Here is a 25,574-nt window from a genome sequence, read left to right as displayed (position 1 = left end):
AATTGAATGTTTTGGTATTCTTTGACATTCTTGTACCTGGATGTTGATATATTTCTCTAAATTTGGAAACTTCTTTGTTCTTTTTTTTTTTTAATAAATGTTTTACCCTGAGCTCTTTCTCTGTATCCTCCTTATGGTCAATACCTCTAAGCTTTTCCCTTTTGGGGCTAGTTTTTAGATCTTGTAGGCATACCTCATTCTTTTTTATTTTATTTTCATTCTTTTTCCCCATGTATCTTCATATAGCCTGTCTTTGAGCTTACTAATTCTTTCTTCTACTTGATCAGGTTTGCTGTCGAAAGACTCTGATGCATTTTTCAATTAGTCAATTGAATTCCTCATCTCTAGAACTTCTGCTTGAGTTTTTTAATTACTCCAATCTTTTTGTTAAATTTCTCTGATAGAATTCAAAATTCCTTCTCTGTGCTATCTTGAAGCTCCTTGAGCTCCCTCTAGACAACTATTCTGAATTCTCTATCTGAGAGGTCACAGATCTCTATCACTCCAGAATTGGTCAGTTTTAGTCTGCTAAAGCAGATTTAGTCTGCTTGGAGATGTCATGTTTTCGTGGATGTTCTTAATGGTTATTCCTGGATGTCTGGACATCAGAAACTTAGGTATTTATTCCAATCTTTGTAGTCTGGGCTTGCTTGCACCCATCCTTTTTAAGAGAGCTTTCCAAAAACTTGAAGGGGATTGAGTGTTATTACCTAAGGCTAAGGCCACGGCAGCTATTTCAGTGTTTAGAAACACAGCTTTGATGAACTTGATAAGGGAGAATTCCCTTGATTTCCAGGTGAAGTCTCTTGCTCACTTCTCTCACTTTTCCCCAAGCAGGAATCTTTCTCTGCACTGGGGTACCTAAAGTTGGGAAAGGGTAATACAGGCATTCCTGTGACCACCACAGCTGGAACCTGCTGATCACACTTGCTGGGTCACACCTGAATCCCACAGACTCCCAGGCTAGCATGGACCTGGGCTTGCCCAAGACCTACAGCCACTACTGGCTGGCTGCCACTGTTGTTTATTCAAAGCTCAAGGCCACTTTAGTCAACAGGTTGTGGATCCTGCCACGACTGGGTATATCCCACCAGAGCAGCAGATTCCCATCTGGCTCAAACTGGGTCTAGAAACACTTTTCAGGAGCAAAGTCCTGTAATTGAGGACTTCAGGAATCTGCCTCATGCCCTATTTTACTGTGGCTGAGCTGGTACCCAAAATGCAAGACAAAGTCCTCTGTATTCTTCTCTCTCCTTCTTCTAAGTAGAAGGAGTTTCTCGTCACACTGCACTACCTGGATTTAGGAAGGAGTCACGAAGCATTCCCATAGTTGCTGCAGCTGATGTCACACTGGGTTGCAGGCCAAGCCCACTGCCTCTGAGATCAGCATGGCACCAGGGCTTACCCAGGGAATGCAGTCATTGTAGCCTTACTGCTGCTGCAATTTATTTAGAGAAGTAGACAACTTTAGTCAGCTGGTCATGAGGCTAATCTAGACTCAGGGTTTTTCCACTGGTAGGAGGGAAGGATTCCCTTCTGTCCCAGGACTGATCTAAATGTTCCCACCATGGGCATCAGCAGAATTCTGCGCAGTATTGTGTTCCACTGTGTCAGTATAGCACTGAATTCCAATGCAAAATCCCATACTTATTTTACTTTTTTTTTTAAAATTTCACTTTAGGTTCTTGGGTACATGTGCAGATCATGCAGGATTGTTGCACAGATATATACATGGCAAGGTGGTTTGCTGCCTCCATCCCCCCGTCACCTATATCTGGCATTTCTCCCCAAGTTATCCCTCTCCAACCTCCCCATCCCCTGCTGTCCCTCCCCTAGCCCCACCCAAAAGACCCCAATATGTGATACTCCCTTCCTGCGTCCATGTGTTCTCATTGTTCAACACCCACCTATGAGTTAGAACATGCAGTGTTTGATTTTCTGTTCTTGTGTCAGTTTTCTGAGAATGATAGTTTCTAGTTTCATCCATGTCCCTACAAAGAATATGAACTAATCATTTTTATGGCTGCATAGTATTCCATGGTGTATATGTGCCACATTTTCCTTGTCCAGTCGATCATCGATGGGCATTTGGATTGGTTCCAGGTCTTTGCTATGGTAAACAGTGCCGCATTGAACATACATGTGCATGTCTTTACAATAGAACAATTTATAATCTGTTGGGCATATATCCAGTAATGGGATTGCTGGGTCAAATGGAATTTCTATTTCTAGGTCCTTGAGGAATCGCCACACTGTCTTCTACAATGGTTGAACTAATTTACACTCCCACCAACAGTGTAAAAGTGTTCCTATTTCTCTACATCCTCTCCAGCATCTATTGTCTCCAGATTTTTTAATGATGGCCATTGTAACTGGCGTGAGATGGTATCTCAATGTGATTTTGATTTGCGTTTTCCTAATGACCAAGGATGATGAGCATTTTTTCATGTTTGTTTGCCTCATATATGTCATCTTTTGAAAAGTGTCTGTTCATATCCTTTGCCCACTTTTGAATGTGTTTGTTTGTTTTTTTCTTATAAATCTGTTTTACTTCTTTGTAGATTCTGGATATAGATTTGTAGATTCTTTGTAGATTCTGTAGCCCTTTGTCAGATGGGTATATTGCAAAAATTTTTTCCCATTCTGTTGGTTGCTGATTCACACTAATGATTCTTTCTTTTGCTGTGCAGAAGCTCTGGAGTTTAATTAGATCCCATTTGTCTATTTTGGCTTTTGTTGCCAATGCTTTTGGTGTTTTAGTCATGAAGTCCTTGCCTATGTCTATGTCCTGAATGGTTTTGCCTAGGTTTTCTTCTAGGGTTTTTATGGTACTAGGTCCTATGTTTAAGTCTTTAATCCATCTAGAGTTAATTTTAGTGTAAGGTGTCAGGAAGGGGTTCCATTTCTGCTTTCTGCACGTGGCTAGCCAGTTTTGCCAACACCATTTATTAAACAGGGAATCCTTTCCCCATTGCTTGTTTTTGTGAGATTTGTCAAAGATCAGATGATTGTAGATGTGTGGCATTGCCTCCAAGGCCTCTGTTCTGTTCCATTGGTCTATATCTCTGTTTTGGTACCAGTACCATGCTGTTTTGATTATGGTAGCCTTGTAGTATAGTTTGAAGTCAGGTAGCACGATGCCTCCAGCTTTGCTCTTTTTGCTAAGTGTTGTCTTGGCTATACAGGCTCTCTTTTGGTTCCATATGAAATTTAAGATTTTTTTTTTCAGTTCTGTGAAGAGGGTCACCTCACTCTTTATCTTTGAAGTACATAGATTCTTTCTCTGTGCTGTGCTGCCTGGGTTTGGAAAAAAAGGTGGTGTAGGTTAGGCAAGACTTCCCTTGCTACCCTCCTCAATGCATCTTTCCTTGTTATTATATTAAAACTAGATACTGTGATCACTCACATGATTATTTGTTTCTTATAAAAGTGTTTTCTTGCATAGATAATTGTTCAGTTTGGTGTTCCTAAGGGAGGAATAATTGCAAAGAAGCTTTTAAGTGTAGCCCCATTCGTTTATTTTTGCTTTTTTTTTTAAAATCTGTACTTTAGGTGTTACATCAAAGAAACCTTGCCAAATTCAATGTCATAAAGATTTTCTTTTAGAAGTTGTATAATTTTAGGTATCATGCTTGACTCTCTGATTCATTTTGAGTTAATTTTTGTATATGATATAAGGTTAGGGACAAACTTAATTTTTTTTCCATGGGGATATCCAGTTCTCCCAAGAAATTTTGTTGAATACTCTCCTTCCCGCATTGAGTGGTCTTTACACTCTTGCTGAAGATCATTTGATTATATACTCAAGGGTTTCTTTTCAGGCTTTCAATTCTATTAAATTGGTCTATATGTCTATCTTTTGCTAGTACCAACTTGCTTTGTAGTTTTTAAATACGTTTTGAAACCAGAATATGTTCCTCCAATTTTGTCCTTCTTTTTAAAAACTGTTTTAGCTCATTGGGGTCCTTTGATACTTCATAAGAATTTTAGAATGAATTTTTCTGTTTCTGGAAAAAAAAAAGCCATGGGCATTTTAATAGAGATTGCATTGAATCTGTAGATAATTTGGGAGTGGTATTGATGTTTTAACAATATTAGGTCTTCCAATCTATGAACACAGAATGTCTTTCCATTTATGTGTGTCTTTAATTTTAGCAATTTTTTATAGTTTTCAATGTACAAGTTCTTCATTTTCTTGGTTAGATTTATTCCTAAGTATTTTATTCTTTTCTATGTTATTTTAAATGGAATTGTTTTCTTAATTTTGTTTTTGAATTGCTCATTTTTAGTGTATACAAATGCAACTGATTTTTGTATGTTGATTTGATATCCTGTAGTTTTGCTGAATTCTTTATATTAGTTCTAACAATTTTTTTGTGTAATCTTTAGGATTGAACCAGGAACAAAGATAATGTTACTCTTCCTTCTCAATTTAGATGGCTTTCATTTTCTTTCCTTGCCTAATTGCTCTCAGACTTTCAATACTCTGTTAAATAGAAGCGGTAAGAATAGGCATCCTTGCCTTGTTCCTGATCTTACAGAAAAAGCTTTCAGTTTTTCACCATTGAGAATGGTGTTAGCAGTGGGCTTTTTGTATTCCCTTTATTTTGTTGATATAGTTTGCATCTATTCCTAGTTTGTGGAGTGTTCTTATTATGAAAAGCGGCTAAATTTTAAAAAGCATTATCAAATGCTTTTTCTGCATCAATTGGGAAGATCATGCACTTTCAATGCACTTCATTCTGTTAATGCAGTGTATTATGTTTATTGATTTTTAAATGTTGAGCCTATTCTCTCACTTCCCTCCCCTTTTTTAAAGGTTAAGGGGAGAGTTGCATGTTTGCAAGTATGCCTGCAGGCAAGACTTCGTAATCTGAGCTAAAGTTAATAGTATTATAAAGCTGTCCTTCATGATCAATTTATAAACACTGAGGTTTCCAAGGTAAAACCTCAGATTCAGTAGTCTCCTCAGCCATAACAAGAAAGTTTATGCCTACAGATTGATGCTGAGAAAGCTATGGGACTTTTTAAGCTTGTATGGTTCAATTTTATTTTCCTTCTCTAAGCACTTACTGGTTTACCTGAGACTTTTACCCTCCCAGAGTGGGGAGTGGAAGCAGTGATAAACAGACAAATGATGAATCCGACATTTTGAACTCTGAGAACTAAGACCATGTTCTGAGTTTGGCAAAAAGCCTGCAGGCACCATGCTAAGGTCTTTACATCCATTGTATTATTTAAATCTCAGAAGAGTCCTACTCTCAAGCATTGTTTCACTGAGTAGGAGACTAAAGTTCAGAGAGAACCAGTGGCCAGAAGTGGTGAGGCCAAAATTCAAACTCCAGTATGTTGACATCCAAATCCATGTTCCTAATTTCTGTACTCCAGCATCATTCCATAGCTTCAAACTGAACCCTCTTTGATCTTTGGAACTGATGGTTTATAGTTACCCATGGAAGGTACAATGGCAATGCTATGACCCAGCCAGCACTGTCAACAGTGGGTCCAGAAACCTACAGAGGAATATTAATATGGTGCATAAAGATTGATAATCTGACGGTGTTTCATATATATATATATATATATATATATATATATATTTTTTTTTTTTTTTTATTGCATTCTAGGTTTTGGGGTACATGTGAAGAACATGCAGGATTGTTGCATAGGTACATACATGGCAATATGGTTTGCTGCCTTCCTCCCCATCACCTATATCTGGCATTTCTCCCCATGTTATCCCTCCCCAACTCCCCATCCCCCGCCGTCCCTCCCCTAGTTCCCCCAGACCCCAGTAGGTGATGCTCCTCTCCCTGTGTCTGTGTGTTCTGATTGTTCAGCACCTGCCTATGAGTGAGAACATGTAGTGTTTGATTTTCAGTTCTTGTGTCAGTTTGCTGAGAATGATGGTTTCCAGGTTCATCCATGTCCCTACAAAGGACAAAAACTCATCGTTTTTTATGGCTGCATAGTATTCCATGGTGTATATGTGCCACATTTTCCCTGTCCATTCTATAATCATTGGGCATTTGGGTTGATTCCAGGTCTTTGCTATTGTAAACAGTGCTACAATGAAGATTCCTGTGCCTGTGTCCTTATAATAGAACAATTTATAATCCTTTGGATATATATCCAGTAATGGGATTGCTGGGTCAAATGGAATTTCTATTTCTAGGTCCTTGAGGAATCACCACACTGTCTTTCACAATGGTTGAACTAATTTACATTCCCACCAACAGTGTAAAAGTGTTCCTATTTCTCCACATCCTCTCCACATCTGTTGTCTCCAGATTTTTTAATGATGGCCATTGTAACTGTCGTGAGATGGTATCTCAATATAAATTTGATTTGCATTTCTCTAATGACCAGTGATCATGAGCATTTTTTCATATGATTGTTGGCCTCATATATGTCATCTTTTGAAAAGTGTCTTTTCATATCCTTCGCCCACTTTTGAATGGGCTTGTTTGTTTTTTTCTTGTAAATCTGTTTTAGTTCTTTGTAGATTCTGGATATCAGCCCTTTGTCAGATGAGTAGATTGCAAAAATTTTTTCCCATTCTGTTGGTTGCTGATTCATGCTAATGATTCTTTATTTTGCTGTGCAGAAGCTCTGGAGTTTAATTAGGTCACATTTGTCTATTTTGGCTTTTGTCGCCAATGCTTTTAGTGTTTTAGTCATGAAGTCCTTGCCTATGCCTATGTCCTGAATGGTTTTGCTTGGATTTTCTTCCAGGGTTTTTATGGTGTTAGGTTTTATGTTTAAGTCTTTAATCCATCTGGAGTTAATTTTAGTGTAAGGTGTCAGGAAGGGGTCCAGTTTCTTTTTTCTGCACATGAGGTGGGGAGGGATAGCCTGGGGAGAAATGCCAAATGTGGGTGAAGGGGAGAAGGAAAGAAAAGCACACTGCCATGTGTGTTCCTATGCAACTGTCTTGCATGCTCTGCTCATGTACCCCAAAACCTAAAATCCAATAAAAAATTAAAAACAAACAAACAAACAAACAAACAAAAAACAATAAATACAGCATGATACTCAGGTAGGCCACCCACCTCTCTCTCCCTCCTTAGAACAGCCTATTTCCTATTTGGGGATTTCATTTGTCTTATTCTAGCTATTCATCTCTCAAATATCAATATGTACATGTCACCCCATTTGGAAAACATCCTCCATTCCCCATAGTAAGCTGAATAGACCTTCTCTTTGCTCCCATGGCCCATGTGCCAATGTGAATATCCAAAGGCATCTTTTCATTGGTACACCACCTCCCTCCTTCACCAAACTAGCATTCCTTGAGGGTAGAGCCTGACTTTCAACTCTGTTTAGCATAGTGCGGGCATGTAGAGGGTGCTCTGAGTGAACATTGTCTCCAGGTGGCCTCTCTGCTTTTCCCTCTAGGTATTGCCCTGCCTTAGGTGTGCTTACTTACCACCCTGACCACCGTTCCCACAATGTCTTTCCAACCAAGTCTGCTCAAACATTTGGATCCATATATTTCCTTCCTCCTTTGACATTTTACTTCCCAAACTTCTCATGAGTCTGGGCTGCCCATCAGTGATACCAATCAGTTCCTCACCTTGAGCCTGTGACCCTCTGTCCTACAAGGCTCCAAGGTTGGGCTGCATTTAGAGACAGAGACTGGCATCCCAACCTGTGGCCTCCCACACTACTTCAGGCACATGCCACCTCCCTAATGAACAGCACCACAAACCCATGCAGTGAAAGCTTGGCTTCTAATCTGCTCTTCAAACATATATATAGTCATGACATTCCAAATAAAGAAAGCATTTCAATGAATGTGGAATAGTTCCAAATAAAATAAACAACTAGTTTAAAAGTACACACATTCCCCCATGATTCCATCTTGCACCATCTCTTGAGGGAGTAACTATCACACATTAAGTAGTTTCTTATGAACATAAATTTCTTCATTACTAACATCTGTTTTCCATTCATTCATGTTAGTTTCTCTGATTAAAGCATCATTTCAGAGCCAATTTCTCAGTATTGGTGGAAAAGAAAGTTCAGAATCCAGTGAAATATGATGTAAATGAAAGGAAATACAGTGTTTATTTTAGGCATACTTTTACAAAGTCATGAGGACCTGGAGAGACTGGCCCAGGGATGAGGAAATGTTATAAAGCACAGCATGAGACGTAGAGGGGAGTTAGTTGCCTGAAGGAACTGGGCCTTGGGGGTTACCTTAGTGCCCACCAGCTGGAGAATGGGATGAACATTCTAGTCCAAGGATGCACAGTGGAGAATGTAGGAAATGTCAAGACATTCACCAATGCTGCAGTTCGCTAGCTCACACAGTACTGGGAAGACTAAATTAAAGTACTAATATGTACAAATAAATATTACCTATTATTAGTTATGAGGAAAGCTAAGGCCTCAGTTAATCTGTACTCACAGCCCCGATTTCCTATTCTCCTTTAAAGCAAACAAATAAAACAAAACACAATTTATTTAAAGCAAAATTCCTGCAAACTCACTTTTTCTCATTTTTGTCTCCAATCCTCTCTTGAAATCACTCCAGTGTAACTCACACTCCCACCCATTTATTGAAAATGTCCTTGCCAAAGTGACCAATGAATCACGCATTTGCTAAATTCAATAGTCAGTTCTTAGTCTTCATCTTACTTGACTTTCACAGCATTTGATGGTGCTCACCACTCTCTCCTACTTTTGGACCTGGCTCCAAGGTCTCCACTTGTCTGGTTTTCCTTCTCCTCGCTGGCTGTGCCTCTCTTTCTCCTTTGCTTGTTCTTAGCCACATCCCGACAACCCCATTTTGGAGCCCCCTAGGTTCAGTGCTTGGCTTTCTTGTCTTTATCAACACTCAATTATTGTTGTCATCTCAAGACTTTAAATTCAATCCATTTACTGACCAGTTACAAATTTTTATCTCCAGTGTGGACTTCTTCCAGACTAAATATGCAACTGCATACTCAACATCCACTTTTGCACATCTAATAAGACAACTCATATTTTTAGAAGGCTTATTAAAATATAACTTACATATCATAAAATTCACCCATTGTTAGTGTACAATTTAATGAATTTTTGGTAGATATATAAACATGCAATATCACACTACAATCCAGTTTTGGAACATTTTTATAATCCTAAAAGTTCCTTTGTGCCTATTTGCCTCCACTCCTAGCCCCAACTCTAAACAAACATTGATCTGTTTTCTATCCCTGTAAGTATGTCTTTTTTCTGAACATTGCATGTAAATGGAATCATACAATATGTAGTGATTTGCACCTGACCTCTTTCACTTAGCATAATATTTTTTGAGATTCATAAATATAGTAGCACATATCCATATTTCAATTTCATCTCTTTTTGTTGCTCAATTACATTTAATCATGTGGACACACTACACTTTGTTTATTCATTCATCCGTTGATGGACATGTGGAATATATTCAGTTTGGTGATATTATCCACAGTGTTGCCATGAACACTTGCAACATGTCTTTATGTAAACTAAATTCTTTTGGGAGGTCTCCTAGTGGTAGAATCTCTGAGTCATATGATAAACTTATATGTAACTTTTTAAGAAACTGCCCATACACTTTTCAACGTGGCTGCATCATTTTACTTTTCTGACAACAATGTATGAAAGTTCCAGTTTTTCCACATCTTTTCCAACATTTGGTATTATCTATAATTATACACTTTATAGCAGATGTATAATGGTGTCTCGAGCTTTTAACTGGCACTTCCTTCATGATTCATGATTTTGATTATTTTTTTCATGTTCTTATTAGCCATTCGTATATCTTCTTAGTAAAATTACTGTTTACTTTTTGTTTGTTTTTGTTTGTTTATTTGAGACAAGAGCCTCACTCTGTCACCCAGGCTAGAGTGCAGTGGTACAATCTTGGCTCACTGCAACCTCCATCTCCTGGGCTTATGTGATTCTCTTGCCTTAGCCTCCTGAGTAGCTGGGATTACAGGTGCTCGCCACCACACCCAGATAATTTTTGTATTTTAGTTGAAAATCAAATTTTCATATTTTTAGTTGAAAATAAAATAAAACCCTGTCTCTACTAAAAATAGAGACAGGGTTTCACCATATCAGCCAGGCTGGTCTTGAACTCCTGACCTCAAGTGACCCACCCACCTGGGCCTCCCAAAGTGCTAGGGTTACAGGTGTGAGCAACCACACCCAGCTATTTACATTTTTTACTCATTTATTAATTGAGGTGTCTTACTATAGAGCTGTAAAAATTATTTATGTATTTTAGATACAAGTACTTTATCAGATACATAATTTGCAAATATTTTCTCCAAGTCAATGGCTTATCTTTTCATTTTCTTAATAGTGTCTTTGAAGTACAAAAGTTTTAAATTTTGATAAACTCAAATTTGTTATATTTTTATTATAGATTGTGTTTTTGGGTTGTATCTAAAAATTATTTGGCTAACTCAAAGTCATGAATATTTTCTCCTATAAACATATAAAACTTCTTCTAGAAGTTTTATAGTTTTAGGTCTTACATTTCTCTAGATCTCTTATGTATTTTGAGACAACTCAAATTTTACTCAGCTGAAACTGACCTTCTGATCTGTTTCTATTAACCCAAACCTGTTTCTCCTAGAGTCATCATCGCCTCACTAAATGGACTTCTCATTTTTTTTTTCTATTGCTCGTGTCAAAAACTTGGAGTCATCCATAACTTCTATCTTTCTGTCTGCCCACATCCTACCTACCAAGTCCCGTCTGCACTACCTTCAGAATAGATCTAATGATCACTTCTCACTCTCTCCACCACTACCACCCTGATCTAAGCCACTTTCACCTCTCATCTAGAATATTTCAGTAGCCTCCTAACTGATCTTTTTGCTTCCATTCTCACCCCTCATTTTCAACCCAGCAGCCAGAGTGTTCCTATGAAAATACATTCATGTCACTTCTCTGTTCAAACCTTCTAATAGCTCTACTCAAGTCAGAGTTAATGCCGAATTAATAATATTATTTTATTTTATTTTATTTTTTTGCACAGGGGACTTTATTGATGGTACACTACAAAGTGGAGTTCCCTAGGCTCCTCCCTCTTCAAGAGGTCTGCATGGAAATTGTGAGGAGGGGAGATTCTCAGTGAAGTGGGGGACTGAGGGTGGCCGGGACTCCCCAGCAGCTGAGGGCCTTTCACTTCCTTTCGTGCTCTTGCTGGGGCTTTTGGTCCAGAGGTCTTATTCCTTGAAGGCCATGTGGGCCACGATGTCCACCACCCAGTTGCTGTAAACAAATTCATTGTCATACCAGGAAGTGAGCTTGACAAAGTAGTCATTGAGGGCAATGCCAGCCCCAGTATCAAAGGTGGAAGAGTGGGTGTCACTGTTAAAGTCAGCGAAGACAGCCTGGTGCTCAATGTAGTCCAGGATGCCCTTGAGGGGTCCTCTATTGCCTGCTTCTCCACCTTCTTGATGTCATTGTATTTGTTAATGCCAACTTATTTAGGATGACCTATGCAGTTGGGTTTCCCCTCACTTCTATGACCTAATGTCCTAGTATTCCATTCCCTTAGTTTTTGGGTTCCCTATTTCTGCTCTGGCCTGATATCGTTCTTAGCTCCATCTCAGAGTTCTTTGCATCAGATAGTAATACTTGTACCTGAAATTCTCATCCCCCAGGTGTCTACATGGTTTGATCCCCCACTTTCTTCATCTATTCTTATATCCCTTTGAGCCGCTTACCTGGCCACTCTATTTATTTATTTATTTATTTATTTATTTATTTATTTATTGAGACAGGGTCTGGCTCTGTTGATCTGGCTTGAGTGCAGTGGTGTGATCTTGGCTCACTGCAACCTCTGCCTCCTAGGCACAGCCATCTTCCCACCTCACCCTGCTAATTTTGAGACTTTAGGTAGCTTGGACTACAGGTGTGCCCCACTATACTCTGTAGAGACAACAGTTTACCATGTTGCCCAGGCTGCTCTCTAACTGCTAAGTTCAAACAATCCACCTGCTTCAGCCTCCCAAAGTACTGGGAACACAGGTGTCAGTCACTGCGCCTGGCCGACTATTTAAAACTGCAATTCACCTCTCCTTCCTAGCCCTGCTTATCCCCTGATCCTGCGTTATTTGTCTCTACACCTGTATCACCGTCTGGCATGCTAACTACAGAGCTCGTTTGCAGTCCATCTCCCTCACTGGCATACACTCTATGAGGGTGGAGGCATTCATTTGTTTTGTTCACTGCCCTATCCCTAGTACCTTGAAGACATAACAGGTGCTCAAAGAATATTTGTTGATGGAATGATTGAAAGTCAACACAAGATTCTGTGAAACAGCATTTCCAAAACTGAAGTCTGTAGAATACTAGCATCCTCTTAGAAATGGACTGCCCCAAAAAAGACTTCAAGTTGAGAAAGTTTTCATATAATTTCTACACTTGGGAATTCATGAAGCTTATTCTGAGACTACACACACTTAACCCAGCATTTTTCATGCAGTTCTTGGAAAATACTAAAATACTAAATACCTATTAGTATTTTTTTCCACTCTGTAGAAGACAATGTGGAAGACTCAATCCTAAGTAGAATCTCCATATCAAAACATATCTGTGATATTCCTGACCCTTCTCAGAGTCTCTGGAAGTCCTGTTTGAAGCCTTTTACCCTCTGCACCACCACAACAGCATGAGAGCACTGAGTTTTCTGGGCTGATGGTCCCAAAGCCTTTGCCATCTGCTGAAGCACAAAAAGGAAGGGGCACTGAGCAGAGCCAGGATCCCAAGACCCAAGGACCTCCACATGAGAAAGAGATGCATGTGCCAGAGCAGGGTTCCTGGGTTTTCAGCTAACATAAAATGAAAATGCTGGTGGCACTCTGAAAGAGTGAGCCTGAGAGAACTAGAAAAAAGTGACGGGAGAAGTCCCTCCAGAGCATCTCAGCAAATGTGAACTGTCAGCAGTGCTGGGCTCATACCCATGGACAGCCAGTTTGTTCTCAGCCCATTTTGACTTTGTTTTTTTATGTAGTGACACTTCATAAGTGATACTAGTCTATTTCATAAAAATTAGAAAACCAGGAGAAGAAAACAATGAACTACTTTCTTAAACTCTAGTGACAGCCACCAATAACCTTTTGGACTCTTTTCTTGCTCTGGGTATAAACCTGCCCAACAATGAAGTCATGTCCTATGATCCCAGACCATTGATTGTGGCTTAAATGCTATCCTAGGATCTTGCATCAGATTGTCCACTAATTACATTGTTTTAATGCAGCAAATTGGAAAGTTTTAAATTAGTGTTAATCAACTACACTTTGATTGACAACATATAGTTGCTCTTACAATATGTAATAGAGTGAAGCATATGTAAATTTAAAAACAAAGAATGGTGACTTCACAAATTATGTATTAATTTTCTTTCCAACTTTTAGGTTCAAGGGGTACATGTGTAGGTTTGTTACATGGGTAAATTGCATATTGTGGGGGTTTGGTATACAGATCATTTTGTCACCTAGGGAATCAACATAATATCCAATAGGTACTTTTTCAGCCCTCACCTGGTTCCCACCCTCCACCATCAAATAGGCCCAATGTCTATTGTTTCTTTTTCTTTCTTTCTTTCTTCCTTCATTTTACACGGAGTCTTGCACTGTCGCCTAGGTTGGAGTGTAGTGACATAATATCAGCTCACTGGAGCCTCCACCTCTTGCATTCAAGTGATTCTCCTCCCTCAGCCTCCCCTGTTGCTGATTACTGGCACATGCTACCACATCGAGCTAATTTTTGGTATTTTACTAAAGACAGGGTTTCACCATGTTGCCCAGGCTGGTCTTGAACTCCTGAGCTCAGGCAATCCTCCTGCCTCAGCCTACGAAAGTGCTAGGATTACAGGCGTGAACCACCACGGCCAGCCTCCATTGTTTCCTTATTTTTGTCCATATGTAGCTCAATGTTTAACACCCACTTATAAGTGAGAAAATGTGGTATTTGGTTTTCTGTTCCTTCATTAATTTGCTTAGGATAATAGCCTCCAGCTCCATCCATGTTTCTGCAAAGAACATGAATTCATTCTTTTTTATGGCTATGTAGTATCCCATGGTGTATCTGTAGTACATTTTCTTTATCCAGTACACCACTGATGGGCACCTATGTTGATTACATGTACTTACTATTGTGAATAGTGTTATGATGAGCATGTGAGTGCATGTGTCTTTATTGTAGAATGATTTATATTCTTTTGTGTGTATACCAAGTAATGGGATTGCTGGGCCAAATGATATTTCTAGTTTAAGTTCTTTGGGAAATCTCCAGACTGCTTTCCACGGTGGCAGAACTAATTTATATTCCCACCCACAGTTCTCTTTTCTACTCAATCTTGCCAACATCTGTTATTTTTTGAAATTTTAATATAGTAATAGCTATTTTGACTGGTGTAAGATGGTATCTCATTGTGGTTTTAATTTGCATTTCCCTAATGGTTAGTGATATTGAGCATTTTTCTTATGCTTGTTGGCACAAGTGCATCTTCTTTTGAAAATTATCTGTTCAAGTTCTTTGCCCATTTTTCAACATGGTTATTTGTGTTTTGCTTATTGAATTGTTTAAGTTCCTTATAGTTCTGAATGTTAGACCTTTGTCAGTTGCATAGTTTGCAAATATTTTCTCCCATTCTATAGGCTGTCTGTTTACTTTGTTGATAGTTTCTTTTGCTGTGCAGAAGCTCTCTAGTTTAATTAGGTCCCACTGGTCATTTTTGTTTTTGATGTAATTGCTTTTGGAGACTTCATCTTGAAGTCTTTGTCAGGGCCAACATCCAGATGATGTCTCCTAGTTTTCTTTTAGGGTTTCTAAAGTTTTAGGTTTTACATTTAAGTCTTTAATCCATCTTGAGTTGATTTTTATATATGGTGAAAGAAAGAATCTTCTGCATGTGGCTAGCCAGTTATCCCAGCATTATTTATTGAATAGGGAGTCCTTTCCCCCATTGCTGTTATTGTTAGCTTTGTTAAAGATCAGAGAGTTGTAGATGTGTGGCTTCATTTCTAGGAAGAGAGGAAGTCAAACTATCTCTCTTCGCAAGCAATATGATTCTATACCTAGAAAACCCCATAGTCACTGCCCAAAGGCTCCTATATCAGATAAACAACTTCAGCAAAGTTTCAGAATACAAAATCAATGTACAAAAATTAGTAGCATTTGTGTACACCAATAATGTCCAAGCTGACAACCAAATCAAGAATGCAGTCACATTCACAATAGCCACACACAAAATAAAATACCTAGAAATGCAGCTAACCAAGAAGGGGAATGATCTCTCCAAGGAGAATTACAAAACACTGTTGAAATAAATCAGAGATAACACAAACAAATGAAAAAACATCCCATGCTCATGGATAAGAAGAATCAATATTGTTAAATTGGACATACTGCTCAAAGCAATTTAAGCAGTATCAAACTACTGACAATATTTTTCACAGAATTAGAAAAATTATTATAAAATTTGTTTGGAAGCAAAAATGAGCCCAAATAGCCAACACAATCCTAAGCAAAAGAACAAAGCTGGAGGCATCTACTACCTGACTTCAAACTATATTGTAAGGATACAGTAATTAAAACAGCATGGTACAGGTACAAAAACAGACATACAGACCAATGGAACAGATTAGAGAGCCCAGAAATACATTTTTCCTCTCTACTCTGTTATTCTCCCATTTTTGCTACTGAAGTCAAGCTGGTTTTGCCTCATGTTCTTCCTACTCCCTTATCTCTATATTTTATACTCTATTCTGGAATTTTCCATTAGAGAAAGATAACTTTGTGGTGAGGTTTGAGCATTGGAAATGGAGAGGCAGAAGTAGAAGACAGTCCAGGCCTGTGTCACTGTAACTCTTTTGTCCACTACCCCTGCAATAATTATGGAAATACTAGGTTCTCCTTGCATATTTTTAAGTTGACATAAATTTTGTCATACTTTTAAATATTTGCCAAAGATTTAGAGGAATTACCAAAATGTTTTCCAAAGTCAGTACAGCACTTGATATTCCTATCAGCACCGAAGTTTTAATTTATCCACATCCTTGTCAACACTTGTTATTGTCTGTGTTGTTTATTACAGTCATCCTCTAGGGGTGAAGTAGTACCTAACTGTGGTTTTGGTTTCCGTTTTCCCAAGACTAAATAATGTTAAACATATTTTCATGTGCTTGTTAGCCAATTGTACTTCTTTCTTAGAGAATGACTATTCGTGTATTTTGCACATTTGAAAAGCAGGACCCTGTGGTATGTGGCTTATGTGTCAACAAAACTGTTATTTATGAAAAATGTAGGGGAGGCATCAGGATTCTAGATCATATCAATTTATGGACATAACATAAGAGTAATAGAAAATTATTTGAAATGAAACACCTATTTTGTTAGGAAAATATGGTTGGGTTTTCTGAGGGATTGGGTATAACAGAAGTGCTTAAGAGAAAAATGGAGAGTGTCCACCACTTTATTAAGCCTAAAAAGAGGAGTAACTGGGGAACAGTGAGTATGGGTGATAGGAAAGAGAAGAGAGTACAGAGAGGATCTGAAAGCCATTTCAAACATAAGGCTCATGTAGCCTTGGGGTTAATGGGTTTGCTTGGGAGCAAGTACAACATTACTAAACATGTAATCTCCTGCTGTGTCTGATGAAAAACATCACTTTCCCAAAGAAATCCACATCTCATACCACATTAACATTATGTATATCTTTTTAATGGAATGTCCTAAAATTCTCTCATTATCTGTAAGTTCTTACATGCTCTCAAATCAAATCTTAATTTTAAAAAATTAATTTTCATCACACTTTGTATTTGATGCTACAGAAACTTTATTCATGTCATGTTTTCTTAGCTATGTCAAAAGGCCATTTTCTGAATATGCCTCTTACTGCAAATGTGAAATCAAGCCCTTCCTCAAGCCTGGCAGATCAGTTCTCACCTGCAGAGATTGAAAGGGAGAGCCAGTTCGAGATCATGTAGCTGATTAGTAATGGAGTGGAGCAACTGACAATAAATTAGGAGAAAAATGTTTAATGAGGGTTGTCTTAGTATTTCCAGCTGTTTAAAGAAACATTGTTCGCCATATTCTACCAAGACAAAAATGAAAGTAGTTAACCCCATTAGTTATTATGTCAAAGGAAGTGAACTGGTACCCTTGGCTTCCATGGATGTGATGTTAGTAATATTATCTTTTTAAAAAAAATCTTCATTATTATCTGGTCTCAAACAAGTGAAGATTACATTTATTTTGTTTGAAATACCTTTTTAAGTATAATATCCCTCACACCATCATGGTTCCTTTCTGTGTTTTTCCTTCACTGATCTAATGCTACAAAACCCAAGTTCAGAAGTTCTCCAATACGTTTCTTACTCTCAGCTGGTCACACTCAGCTGGGAGATGACATGTCATCAGCTAGTTGTACAGACCTGACTTGGAAATCTTTAAATCCTCTACATGTCTTTTACTAGCACAGACTTAAAAAAAAAAAATCGATAAAAAGATCAGTGGTTGCCCAAAAGTAGAGGGAAGAGAGGGCTGAATGGGTGGAGCACAGATGATTTGTAGGGGAGTGAGACTACTCTGTATGATTCTATAAGGCTGGATACATATCATTATAGCTTTATCCAAATCCATAGAATATACAGCACCAAATGTAAATCCCAAGGCAAACTGTGGGTTTGGGTGATTGATGCGTCAATGTAGGTACATCAGTTGTAATGAATGTGCCACTCTGGTGGGGGCACGATCATCAGGGAAACTAAGTATATTGGGGCTGGGAGATATGGGAAGTCTCTGTCACTTCCCCTCAACTTTTTTGTGAAGCAATTTTATGCTCTAAAAAATAAAGTCTATGAAAAATGATAAATGTCATAATTTCAAAAAAGAATCAGGCAAGAGCTACTTTTTGTGGTTTAAAAAATTGCCGATGTTTTTAAAACTAATAATAAAGCCACTTCAGTTTCTTTATTCAGAAGAGATAGTGTTTAATAAAATATCTTGTCTCTCTTTTAAAGAATAATTCATAAAATTGTTCTAGTAAACTGTGTATAAGTAGTAACTGTTTTATGTAAACTGAGAAAAACTGAATTTTTAAGGTGGGGTAAATAAGATTAGTTTTTATGTTCATAAAAACTTACTAGTTTTGAAAAAGGCTTCTCACTGGTTGGTGAGGGGGTTGGTGATAGGAGCAGAGGCACAGTAAATGGTCAGACAGAGGAAAGCATTGGCAAGAGATAGGGGTTCAGTCTAGAAGCCCTTGTTTACCCATCCAGGCATTCCACACATGCTTAGTGATACTTACATTGTACCTTCCCTACATGCCTGGGAACCTTAGAACATGGGGAGGAAATGGGTAGTAATCAAATAGCCTAACAAATGCAGTCGTGTATCATTTAATGACAGGGAGACGTTCTAAGAAATGCATCACTGAGTGATTATGTCATTATGGGACCATGATAAACCATACTTACACAAACTTAGATAGTATACATATTTATTTCTGTATTTTTTTAATATGGAAAACCAAATGTCCCAGAGTCATTACTGAATATCAATTATTTCTCCTACCTGATCTGCAAAACTGGTATCAGGTGCCATAGTCAGATCTCTACATATGCTCCACTATAATCCTATGGGACCACTGTTGTATCTGGGATCTGCCATTGACCAAAATATCCTCTGCAGTACATGACTGTATATAAATTCAAAATGTGACAGATGCAATGAAGGAAGTCTCAGGTCTCTGCACATATGTCACAGGAACATAATCTACCATAGTTATATTATCTTTAAAATGAAAAATGACTTGATTTTTAGTGAGTTTTAAAAAAATATCAAAGGTTATTTTATTAAGCTAATGGAGATTCTCTTAAAGAACTTTGAACCTCAACACATGCATGCCAGACTCTAATCATTACCATGAATATTTCATGCCTCCATACAGGCATAAAGTAAGTGATAGTTGGGAGCATGATACAGGTAGTATTTTATAGCTTTCTATCACACATATGGAAGAACGCACAACCCAAGAGACAGAGTGGCTGTGCTGCAGAAATGGGCTTTGAGGCCGGGGATTATTGTCTTTGCTTGCATAAAGCAGGCTCGGGAGGAACCTGCAGACCTGTTATCTTTGCCTTCTCTCTGCCACTTTTCCTTCTACCTCTCTTCTTACTTTCATCTGTTGCGTTCCCGCCTGACAGTGTCATTGTCTACAAGCATGAGAGTCCTTCTCTCCTCAGGAAACAGTCCTTTCTCAAAGCTTCAGCACTCAACCATGGTTCAAAGCCTTCCCAAGCCTTTACTATTGAGTCTGGCCCCTGTCCCAGAGCTCGGTGTCCTGGCCAGACCCATCTGGCCCCAGACAAATGAACCTAGCACCTCCCAGTCTGACTTCCCCTTCTCATTTCTCTTTCTTTCTCAGCAGCATCAAACTTCTCGTGTTGAAACCTTTCCTTCTTTCTCTATTCCGGGGTCTTCCAGGTTGATTATGTGTTTAAACTCCCTTGGTATCTGGGCTGTACTCCAGGTTTTGGAGTATGCCTGAAAATTTGTGTATCTAACAAGTTCCCAGAAGACACGATTGCTGCTGCTGCTGCTGCTGACCATTGGTCCCTATCAACCAATCGCGGCTAAGCCCTATTGTATTCTCCTTTGTGTGGCCTGTCTTACTGACTCACACTGACCCCCTTCCCTTCTTATCTCATATCAGGACATCCGGACTGTGGTCCCTGGTGCCTCACCCACTCCACCCCAACCATCCTTACCGGCACCCCCAGGTGCAACTTCTGAAAATGCTGCGTGCATTCGCATCCTCCTCCCTGCGCATTCTTGATATCTGCACTGCTTGGGGAACAGAGCCAAGACTCCTTAATGTGACATCAGAGGCTTTCCATAACTTGACCTCAAAATCCTGCGATCTCGAGTCCTTCTTCATCCTAGAAAAGACATTCTGCTCCACCATGCTAACATTCTGTTCCCCAAAGACCCCATTTTACTTCCACCTCTTTTTGTAATGGTTTAGAGAATTGGGGGATATGGTGCTGGGACCAAATCCCAAGCATTCCACATTCTATGTGTGTGATGGTAGAGCCACTCATTTATCACGCAGGAATGCAGAGACTTCATTTCCGTGATAGCTGGTGATGATGATACCTGTGGTACTCCTCACAAAGATAGCACAAAAATTGATGAGAAATGCATCTGATGCAGATATCACAGCCTGGCACACAATAGCTGCCTGATAGTTCATGGTATTTATGGATATACTCAATAATATACATGAAATGCATATTGCCTCTATGATATAACCCAGGGCTAGGCCTGGGCCTATAGAAAAGGTTTCTTTGATTAAAGTTATTAGTGTAGTTGAAAGTTAAACCCTGAAACCTAAAATTCATTAGCCACCCATTCATCTGACAAGCCTGTTTCTCAAATCAACAAATTTGAGAGCCTTTTCCCAGTGGCAATTGAATTGGTAAGTATTCATATGCCTTGAAAAGTCAAGTGTCATTCATTTTATTCTCAGTTAAGTCAAGTTGACAGTGCCAGCAGGACTGAGGTTTGCACTGTCAGTGTCAGAAAAGCCAGGACATGTACTTGTTACGTCAAAAGGCTGGTTGGCAGCATGATCTCATGTTTGCTTATGTGAAGTTCTAAATGTTCAAACTAAAATTATGTTCTCTTATTTCTTTTTTAATTTAATCTTCCCTTTGAGGGGAGGGAATTTTTTAAAAGTAATTTCCCTTTTTCTTTTCCTTTGTTTAAGGCTTACCTCCAATTCCTTCAACTTCCAGAACAGGCTTTGCAGAATTTTCCATGAGGGGACGCATGAGGGAGAAACTGCAAGCTGCCAGGGTGAGAGAAACCACATGAATATTCTGTTCAGTGCTGATTGCAATCTTCCAGGGCTTGTCTAGCTTACTTTTGTGCTCCAAACTGCATGGATTTGAATACCATTCAATTTGTCTTTCAAGTTTTAAATGTTAATGTCTTATTTTGCATTGGCACAGATGAAAATGATGCTTCAGAATTTAATGTCATTTTTCTAAAGCATCTTCCTTGCACTTACCCTTTAAAGAAGGATAGCAGTATTTTTTACTGATTATTTCTCAGCGTTCCTGACATCATGTAGCAGTGATTTTCTGTTTGACTTTTTAGTCCAAAGCAGAAAGTGCATTGCTGCAGGAAATCCCCACTCCTCGGCCCAGGCGCTTACGAAGTCCAAGGAAGGAAGAACTTGAGACTGAATTTGGCACAGAGGTGAGAAATGGACCCTCTCTATTTTGTGATCAAAACCAAGGAAACAGAATACAAAGTTCCCAGCAAAAGGTTTTATAGTAGAGCTATGCACAGAGGAGATATTAAATGCTTATTCATAATTATAATATAATTTGGGAGACTGAGGTGGGAGAATCAATTGAGTCCAAGAGTTCAACACCAGCCTGGGCAACAGAGCAAGATCCCACCCCTACTAAAAATAAAAATTAAAAAATTAGCTAGGCATGATGGCTTATGCCTGTAGTTCCAGCTACCCAGGAGGCCAAAGTGGGAGGATCACTTAGACCCAGGAGTTTAAGGCTGCAGTGAGCTATGGTTATGCCACTGCAGTCCTGCCTGAGCAACAGAGTGAGACCCTACTTCAAAAATAATTATTCTTATAATAGCTACTATTTATAAGGTACTACTCTGTGCCAGGTATTTTGCCACTTTTGTCCCATGTTACCACATTTCACCATCCCTACAGGGCAAGTACTATTATCTTCATTCACATTTAATACATGAGAAAACCGAGGGTCAGAGTAGATGTGAAGCCACCCAGAGCCACAGAGCATGCATGTGGAGGACTCAGGATTTGATCCCAGCTGTGTATCACTTCCAGTCTGTCTCATTGGATCAGCATTGCTGGATACATGGAGTTTGCTAGAAAGCAGGGAGATAAAAGTGCAGTAGAAAAAAATGGAGTCAGATGCTAAGGGTCCTTGAATGTCACATGTAGGAGCCTCAGTAGTCCTACAAGCCATGGAAAGCTATTGACAACAGGGTAGGGAGGCAATCTGAATGCACTAGAGTGAATTTCATTTGCACCTGAGGTGCTGGTAGGAATCTCAATTTGTGTTCCTCCAGAGACACAGAGGAATGGCCCAGGTCTAGAGAAACAGATTAGGGAGGTGTTTCTACTGTGGGGAGTGTTGAAGTTCTGAGAGTGCCTTTGGAGAAAACCTTGGAGTTAAAGCCCTTGAGGAGGAGAGAGAGCCGGGAAAAGAAAAACAGAGATGTCAATGAGGGGTAAGCGCTAAGCTAAGACGGCAGAAAAAGGAAGAGAAAGAAAAACAGCAAATGGCTCAGGAGGTGTTTACAACCCCAACCCAATTGGTTTTTGTTGCTTTTATTGGTTTGGGTTGTTTTTAACCAATGAGATAAAGAAGCCCAAGTTCTAAGGATATTTCTGATTTGTTAAATGATGCCTTTTCTTTTTCTAGGATGAGGTGTTATAAAATGTGACCTATATTCACCCCAAACAGGTTACACGGGTTGCATAATTCTAAGGAATGTTGTAGCCTTGCTTATGTTTGTGGTCTTCAGTAGGAACACTAGTCAGTCCAATGAAATGGCTTTGTGACAATGTGTTATATGCCTTCATGATGCGTTCTACTAAAAAAGCATTTCTTGCCTGTAATTTCCATTTATTTTCTTCTCTGTAAAAGCCATAATTTTAAAATATTGGAAAATAAAGAAAAATATCAGTAATCCCAACAGCCTGAAGCAGGTACTTGGGTTATTTTGGAGGGCGTGTGAGCCAAGCACCTGGTCATGTTAGCTAAGTGATAGGAGGTTCCAGTTTTTTATATCTGGCTTTTTCTGTATCTACTGACTGAGAGTCATTTCACAACATCCTTTCAAAACATAGATATCCTTATTCACATAGCTCTCACTGTCCATGGGCCACAAATACTGATATCTCACATAAAGCTGGAAGCTGTAGAAGTAGAAATATCCTCCCTTGGCTACTAGGGTGTTTATTTCTTTTTGTGAGCAGGACTTGGCTTGTATGTTCATAGTGTTCCATATTCCCTAGGTACCATTCTTACGGTATTGAGGCAAACATCAACTGCTTCGTCTTTAGACCAAGTCACATATTCATAATAGTACATCTCACAAGCACATTTCTTCATGTATATACCTCAAAGCCAGAAGGAATATCTGAAAACAAAGGTTGAATATCCTGTTTGTCAAAAAATTTAGTACACAAAGAGCACAAATACTGAACTTCAGCTGCCCAAGGCTAACGGCTGCCAACCTCACTCACTAGTGATGTGACCTTTGGCATGAGTTTAACTACCTCCAGACCCCCCCTTCCTGCCTGTGTAAAATAAGGGTAATACCAGAACCTAGTTCTTCGTATTGTTTTGAGGATTAAATGAGTGAATACGTGTTACAGTGTTTCACATAGTACTGGGCACACGGTCAGCCCTCTCTATTTAAGTATTAGTGATTGTTAGTTGCTGTATACTCAGTGAGAAAAGAAGAAGAAACGAGTTGGGAATACTTTTGTCAGTAATCCACATTTACCAACGCAAACCACGGCTTAATCTCTTTTGTATTTCCTTTCACTTTATACTCAGCAGACTTGCAATTGGTGAATAAATGCAAATCTCTAGGAACACATAAATATCAAAGTAGAAGTAACACAGAACCTTGAAACCTTGGCCTCCACTAGATATGACCAAAATTTCTCTACATGTGGCCCTGGTTCACTGTCTCAGGTTACCCAAGATCTGATCCTTGAACCAAACCTACCTGCTGCTCAGCCAGCATTTATGAAAAACTCCTTCCTTCCAGGTGTCCAATAGACTGAGAACACACAGCAATGGCAGTGACAGCTCACCCTTGAGGAGCTCAGTGGGGTTGACAGCTAGTGGAGGTACAGCGGGATTCAGCTCTGTGGTGGGTGCTGTTAGCAGCCCACCAAAATGGTACCTCATCCCAGCTTCAAAATCAGGTTATGTAAAATTTAAGGTATCTTGAATTAGGCCATGGCTTCATTTGATCTGACACCCAAAGCACAAGTAACAAAAGGATAAAGAGCTATATTGGACTCCATCAAAATTAAAAACTTGTACTTCAAAGGAAACCATTGAACAAGTAAGAACACATGGACTGGAGAATTTGTTTGCAAATCATGTATCTTGATTAGTATCAGGACCAGTATCAAGCATATGTAAAAATCTGAGGGGTCTACAAAACAATCAGATTAGGGTGTCTTTTAAGAAATTGGTTTAGAAGAGAGATCAGGGCTAGAGCAAATATATTTTGTAATTATGCTATAACAAAAGCAGTGAGACTTGAATTGGTCTAGTCCAAGTCAGAAGAGGGCCCTAGAGCCTTCTTGGAGGATACAACAAATTTAAGGGTGAGAATGAATTCCTAGATGGATATGTGCCCATATGAATGATAGGCACTCTATATTTGATTGCTGGATTGAAATTGATTGTAATTATTACTTTAAGATTATACAAATGTATTATAGATAATAGTTCTTTAAAATTTAACTCAGCATGCTCAGTCATTTTAACTATAATTAATGGCCTTAAATGTATTAATATAATTCACTTTAAAACTTTTTAAGATTTTGACAAAAATTACATTATACACTTTTTTATCAAGTCTGCAAATATTGTAACAAAACCATCAATACTGCAATAAATCACATCAGTGATATTATATTATCTGAGCATATTTTCTATACCAACCCAATGGAAAGAAACAAAAATAATAATCTCCACATATTTTGCCACCTGCCGTTTAACCTAATTATTTTCTAGATTACTAGTGTTAGGCTTTCTGCCTGGTTGTGTGTTTTATTATCATCATCTTCACAGATCTCTAAGCCCAAGCTCGCCTATACAGAGCCAAGTTTCTCTCTCATGGGTTGACTTCTCGGTTTGTTTTGCGTGTTTTCAAACACATCAGTCTCTCTCCTGTGCTATAGGAGGTGGGCAGACAGAAATAGAATGGCCTCATCCACAATTCGTGAGGAAGTCTTGACCCTATTTTACAAGGGGACCTGACTTGGCAGAATCTTAAAAAGCCCTCCTGACCAAGCACAGGAATCTGATCTTTATTCTACTTCAGTTTTTAAAAAATTGTCCTTACACTAGGTAATAATCATCTGCTTCTTTCTTCAAACTCAAAAATATTTAAAATACTGAAATTTACCAAGACAAATAATAACTTCATTTTGCATTGCATTGTGGAATGTATTGATTAGCACAGCTTCAACTTTTGTACAATTGAGTTGGTAGATAATTATTTAACCTTAACACTACAAAATGAGAAAATGAAGAAGTACAGAATTCAGCATAAAAGGAAAGTATATAAGTCGCTTGATATTATGATAGATTGTACCCAACTGACACCCTCGTTTTTATTCTGGACATTACTGGACCTAAGTGAAATTTGACAGCACCTCACTTTACTATACCTCCAGGTTTCATTCCAGGGGTATCCCTGCCTCTCCAGAAGGCTTGTGGAGGCCCACTCAGGTATTCTGACACATATGCAAAACTGGGAGCACC

At 38.8% G+C, this 25,574-nt stretch overlaps 1 protein-coding gene across 9 annotated transcripts in view; it reads left to right on the top strand.

The window, feature by feature from the left end:
* The window catches only part of CC2D2A (coiled-coil and C2 domain containing 2A), a 150,190-nt gene that overhangs the window by 19,274 nt on the left and 105,342 nt on the right, over positions 1–25,574 (top strand). For all 9 annotated transcript variants that reach the window (XR_013533186.1, XR_013533185.1, XM_002745968.7 and 6 more), the window contains 2 exons: positions 20,765–20,853; positions 21,157–21,258. Coding sequence is in view for 7 of the 9 variants with exons in the window: in XM_002745968.7 (XP_002746014.3) it covers positions 20,765–20,853; positions 21,157–21,258 (191 nt within the window). In the remaining 2 variants the exon portion in view is untranslated. The remainder of the gene's footprint in view (positions 1–20,764; positions 20,854–21,156; positions 21,259–25,574) is intronic.

This window comes from Callithrix jacchus, chromosome 3 (genome assembly GCF_049354715.1).
Source record: "Callithrix jacchus isolate 240 chromosome 3, calJac240_pri, whole genome shotgun sequence".
Lineage (NCBI taxonomy): Eukaryota > Metazoa > Chordata > Mammalia > Primates > Cebidae > Callithrix > Callithrix jacchus.
This window is presented reverse-complemented; position numbering and strand designations above follow the sequence as displayed.